This window comes from Apium graveolens, chromosome 7, assembly GCF_009905375.1.
Source record: "Apium graveolens cultivar Ventura chromosome 7, ASM990537v1, whole genome shotgun sequence".
Taxonomy (NCBI): domain Eukaryota; kingdom Viridiplantae; phylum Streptophyta; class Magnoliopsida; order Apiales; family Apiaceae; genus Apium; species Apium graveolens.
Genome location: NC_133653.1, coordinates 48,738,820 through 48,744,778, shown reverse-complemented (window position 1 = coordinate 48,744,778; position 5,959 = coordinate 48,738,820). Strand labels below are relative to the sequence as shown.

General features: G+C 33.8%; 1 protein-coding gene across 1 annotated transcript; it reads right to left on the bottom strand.

Annotated features, from left to right (window-relative positions):
- Positions 1–1,172: 1,172 nt before the first annotated feature.
- LOC141675222 (uncharacterized) lies at positions 1,173–2,766 on the bottom strand. Its single transcript, XM_074481931.1, has 3 exons — positions 2,434–2,766; positions 2,113–2,338; positions 1,173–1,835 (listed from the first exon to the last, which is right to left on the bottom strand). The coding sequence occupies exons 1-3, from the start codon at positions 2,695–2,697 to the stop codon at positions 1,417–1,419; spliced, it is 909 nt and encodes a 302-aa protein (XP_074338032.1). The 5' UTR covers positions 2,698–2,766; the 3' UTR covers positions 1,173–1,416.
- Between the last annotated feature and the right edge of the window lie 3,193 nt (positions 2,767–5,959).

The following is a 5,959-nucleotide window of genomic DNA, read 5'->3' as shown; positions in this document are numbered from 1 at the left end:
CGAACTGATAATTAAAAATAAATAAATAAAATCATATAGTCGTATATTCTTGCGTGGTTTGATAAATGGTGAACTACATGGACAACCATTATGGTTGTCGAGAGTCTGTGGCACTTTCCTTGTTATCATTTTCATCTCTTGAACCCTTGATTGATAACCGACTGGTTACTGAACAACCAACCTTCCAGAAGAATGTGACTGCTAAAATCTGTGCATTATTTTTTTATCGACTTCTTTGAAATTTGTCAATTTTATTGAAGGCGGATTTATAACCGAAACCGATTCGATAAAATCTGAACCAGTGTTTTTAAAATCGAAACCGAACCGATAACTTCTGTTGCGGTTTTAATTTCAAAAATCGAAGGTATACGGTTTCAATTTCGGTTTTGGTTTTATTCAAAACCCGCCCCGATCCGATCCGTACCCCCCCTACTCAGGGGAGTGTAAGCAGATTTGTTAAAACATGTAATTAAGGCAAATCCATACATAATAAAAAAAATACACAAACATAAGATTGAGAATTAATAATCGGTTTTCCTGTGATGTGCCCATTTGCACATGTTAAGCACAAAATTTTATAATTTTAGTTTGTTTTGATTGGTTTACACTTTTTTATAATAGTGGACCCTGCATTCACAATAACCACGTCAATCAAAATACACCAAAATTATAAATTTTAGTAATTAGCACGTGCTCATAGATTGGAGAAGAGATTAGGAGATCTAACTTACAGAAATGGACGGAGAAGTAAATTCAATCGATATTACAAATATAAACATATATATATGGATGGAGATCATACCTGAGTTGATTGGGGGGTGTTTCTGTGCAGGAGAGTGTAGCAAAGAGATTGGGGGATGTGAATTACTGAAAGTTGGGGGAAGGGGCGAGTTATTGAAGTTTAATAGGAAACTATTAACGTGTATGCTGGAATTTGTTTTCTGAGCACGAGTATATTCTTGTCGAACAGTTGGTGTTTCAAACATATGTACAATAGGCGTCTGTTTTGTATTATTGTTAAAAATAATAACAATTATAATATGATCATAAAATGACTTTTAAAATTCAGGATTGTTGAATTAAATTACCAACAATTAATTATATTTTAATTACTATAGTCATTTTATCGGGATAAGTTCATTGGAGAGTAAATAATTTCGAAAAAGATACTATTTCTTGAAATTTAATTGTGTAAAAGAAGGAATAATCTCTTCATCTATAACCACGCAAATTTATAGTACAAAGATATATAGTGTAATTGACTAACACTAATACACTATACTGGTACACTCTTTCTCCCACCATATCATAATATGTTTATACAAATGAATGACTTTGAAGTACTGATCACCAAATTCCAATTTCCTCACTGCCACACAAACTCACTTGCTGCACACTGCACATTATACGACCTTGTTACCCTGCTGCACATTGCACACTAGGCAACTTCTCTAGCAAATCAACAGTAAGCATTGATGCCCTCGGCCGCTGCGGCCGGATGGAGTATCCGGTGGTGGACATTTGCCGTGGAACGGCAGTTTGCCGTTCCGACACCCTAAGCCACTTGGCTTGCATGTACCTAGTTTTTCTCCATGGCCCCAAATGCATTTTCTTTTCCTTCATACATTTCTTAGCAGCTGAACACAGTATTGTGGTCAAAGACAATAGCCTTTCAATTTTCCCCACAAACACTTCCGGAAGCTTACTAACTAATGTATTATATTCTTCACTTGCTTTTGCCATCTCAAATTCACCCCTAAAGTTCAATTCCACGATCACCCTAACCTCTCCTTTCTTTGAATTTGTATCCAATACATCTATAAACGTGTGTTCACCTGCAAGTGGACATTGTACATTTCGTCAATATATAAAATCCAATTAAACTAGACCACAAAAAATGAGTTTTTGCAAATTAAATGATTTGAAATTAGCATCCACAAATAAAATGTTCATTGTTATCTCTAACGTTGTAATTCAGTGGATAATAATGCTCTTTCTAAGCAGAGATCAACATTCTAGTGAAAATTTGGTGCGTGAGTATTTTAATTTCTGCGGGTAATTGAAGAATATTCATTAAAAAAAACAAATTATTGGTTTTGGAATGATAATTACCTGATGGCATGTCTGGCAAATTCTTCCACTTGGAATTGCAAATTGCAGAATTGTAACCAGCATTTTGAAGACAACCACTAATTTGTTTCATTAGACAATTCCGACAACCACCAAACACAGGGTTCCGGCAAGTACATACATTTCCGGCAACTTGGGCCTCTCTTAGTACTTCTTTTGTGCAATTTCTGATCTTTGATTCCAATGAACTTGTCCTATACAAGGTTGCCTGAAAATTATAATCATACACATTTATCAGAATAATTTTCTACTAAATATAGCACAATCCTCTAAGTTGCCTAGATCACTAAAAAAAGGTGTTACCTGTAAAAGTTGATATTGATTTTCCCAAAATTTCTTGTTATCTTCAACATTGCTACTAGAGTTTTCATCTTCTTCTTCTTGATTATTTTGGTTATATTCTTCAAACCTAATGCTCTCTGGTGAGCCTTCACATTCTTCATGTAAAAACCCGAAAACCGTATCGGACATGCTCAATGCAAGCTCACCAGGATACACAACTTCCCGGCTGTCATAAGGTGTAAAAATGCGGTGGCTCATCGGAATTCTTGCCATAACTCTGGTCATGCCTTAAGTGTTATTACTCTTCTCTCTTTATCTAGGAAGGCTTTTTGTTGGTTTGGTACAAAATAAAATGAGTATGAGCTGTTTATATAGTAGTGTTACGAAGGGGTCAAGGGTCCCTAGCTAAGCAAACATTCTTGCAAAGTTTAAATCAAATGGACTAATTATTAATTATTATATGTAAAATGTCTCTAACAACCAGTGTTGCCTATCAGTAAATGATTAAATTACATCGGTGGAGTAGAGTGTTGATTATTCCCTGTTTACAGCAATTTAAAGATATTTAATAACATCAAACTCTTTCACCTAGCACATTGTTGGGAGCTTTTTTTTATTTTATTTATAATCTGAGAACGCCTGTTCTAATTTACTTAATTTTAAAATTCAGCAGTTATTCGGTAAAATTACTGACGGAATGAAACATAGTCTCTAAAAGTTTCTCCAATAGGTGTCAAAAAAGGTGTTAAAATGTCATGTGACATGACTTGACATAACACTTTTGTTAACTATATATTGAAGGTTCAGGGATGTCAACCAGATATATGAAAACAATACAATATATATTACTGAATATATATATATATTTAAATCTATTTTTAAGTATACTTATTTGACAAATTTGAATACTAATTGTTAGAGTAAATTTTGACAATAAAAATGTCAAGAGTACAATTGAAAAAACAACTAATAATATATTAATATTATTCTCGAGTTGGCAATTTTGGCAATCTAGGTTTAACATCCAATTGGAGATAAAGTAATAAACCTTTACTAGTCAACAATATATTAACTTATATTTTTTTTAATAACTAGATTTAAATATCCTAGAAAGTGATATGTATCTTAATAATTAAACTTAAATATCTCACAAATTGAATATCTATTCAAATAAATTATAATTATGGATAAACAAAAATTGAATACAGTTCAATAAACCGATACCACAGCAGATAAATTCTTACCACTCAACCCCGTCTCATTGCTGCTAGCGCTGGTTGGTTGATCACTTTGCAAGTAAAAAGGCTAGAGGATTAGGAACGCTAATACAGATGCACCTTCCGTGCTAATCCAAAACAAGTTGCTGACATGGCAGTTATGGAGTGGATGTTGTAAATCTGGACAGTCTAAAATGGTTGGTGAAACAGCTAGGATACACGTAAGTCTGATCTCAATTCAGTCTTCTGATCTACTTTTAAGTTGCAAATGGGATATACTCGAATATTACACATTTCCTTTTTTATTATTTTCCTTTTGTCATTATTAATCATTCCGCTCTTTCTCTGCTTGCTACATATCCTATCTTAATCTCATGTCTTTGTGGGACCACCCCAGTCATATGACAGCCATGGATTCCGTCGTGGGTTCATCCTAGTCGTTGATTTGTAGGATTATTAGATTAGATGGGTCCCACATAAAAATAATTGTGTGATGAGAATATAAAGCAGGAGTCTTGTTTACGCGGCGTTTAGCAATGTTTGTGTAGGTTGTTGATGGAGATTGGAGAGTGAGTTTGACTAATTTACCCCTCATCACGAGGAAGCTTTGTGGTAGAGAGGTGGGCAACATGGTCATTCAGATTGTGTAATTATTGTGGACGAAATAAACATTGTATTTGCGATAAAATGAAAGTGGTTTCATGGAAAGAACCACGTTTTAAATATAAAAATTGGACATCAAACAAGATGTGACGCCTTTGCAAGTGGCTTGCCGGTGTTTTATCTTAACAACATTGTTTAGAATTAAATTAAGTTAAGCAAATATCATCTGCACTAAGGATGCAACAACTCAAACTCATTGTTTGTGGTACCAGACTTGACTATTGCCATGCATCTGCAGCCTCATTTCAGGGAAACAAAATGAATAGCTCAGTCATCTTTTTGATTGATAACTGGAATCTATAACGAAAACTCACTGTGTAAAATACGTAAACTAAACTTTACCTTACCACTCTGTGACTCTGTTTGGTAGGGTGAAACAGAAAAGATATTGAAATGGAATGTGCAAATGTGGTCTGCAATTAAGGTGGAACAAAATGTTGGAAGAGCATAGACTTAATGCACGGATAGAATGATAATATAGAATGATAATTTACGAGTACGTTAAAATTAAATCCATAAAATGAATTGAATTCCATCGTATGTATCACAAGACATCTATCCATAAATACCAATGCCTGTTAGCACCTATCATAGACCCCCTCACACTCTAGGAGGGGAAACACGTAAACCATATATACAGAGTATATCCGGGTTCAAAATAAGATCTAAAGAGTGTAAGATTTAAGATGTACGCAGATTATGCCCTTATTCTTAATATTCTAAGGATGTCATTTTCATGAAAATCCCCGACTTGGTGCGCAATCAATAAAATAGTGTATGACAAATATTACATATAGTGTCTACTACAGAATATATAAAAATATATAATACCTGGGCCAATAACATTATTCACACAGTACTTAGCTCGAATGTATACATTTTTCCCGTCAAAGCAACTCTAATATTTTAAATGTTCTTGTCCGACAAAATCTCTGAATCCGGAACCTGAACGATCATGCTGAAATTGTATGTATTTTTCCGGACAAAACAACCTAATGTCAAAGACGTTATTATATGATGAAAGCCTTGAATCCAAAATTTTCGGTTATATTATGCTTTAATGTTTCTTGCATGATCTCCATAAAATCAAAAATACCAATTCACAAACCCAAAACCACAAAAGCATAATAAAAAACAGTTGATGATATCAAACATTGTAAACTAGAGGCTAGAGCAATAGAGTGCGTAAAGATATCAAACTGGATGCAATATTCCTCAATTTGTAAAGATATCAAGCTTCTCCTAGCACCCAATCTAATAAAAAAAATGTATTCAGATACTGTAGCCTAATGAAAACTAGATCTTAAAAGAGAAAAATGCAAGACATGAGAAGAGGTGAGAGCCGAAAGCATGACCAGTACATATCATTGTATTCGAACTCATGAAGTATACTAGTAGAAGAATTATAAAGTTTGTGATTTCCATTGTAAGCTATGAATTTTAGTTTAACCTAGTAGAATAAAAAAAGGGTCGGCGATGTATCACAAAATAGTCTTTATCGCCATTCCAACCATCCATTCATACCCTCATTCTCAGCGAAAATGTTTTCTGCTTTTTGCACAGCGTTTATCTTTGCATTAATAACAATCAAAAGGACTATCTAAACCTTAAATCTTCTTATAATTGCAGAGATGCTATGATGCCAAACGAAGAATTAAAATACTAGT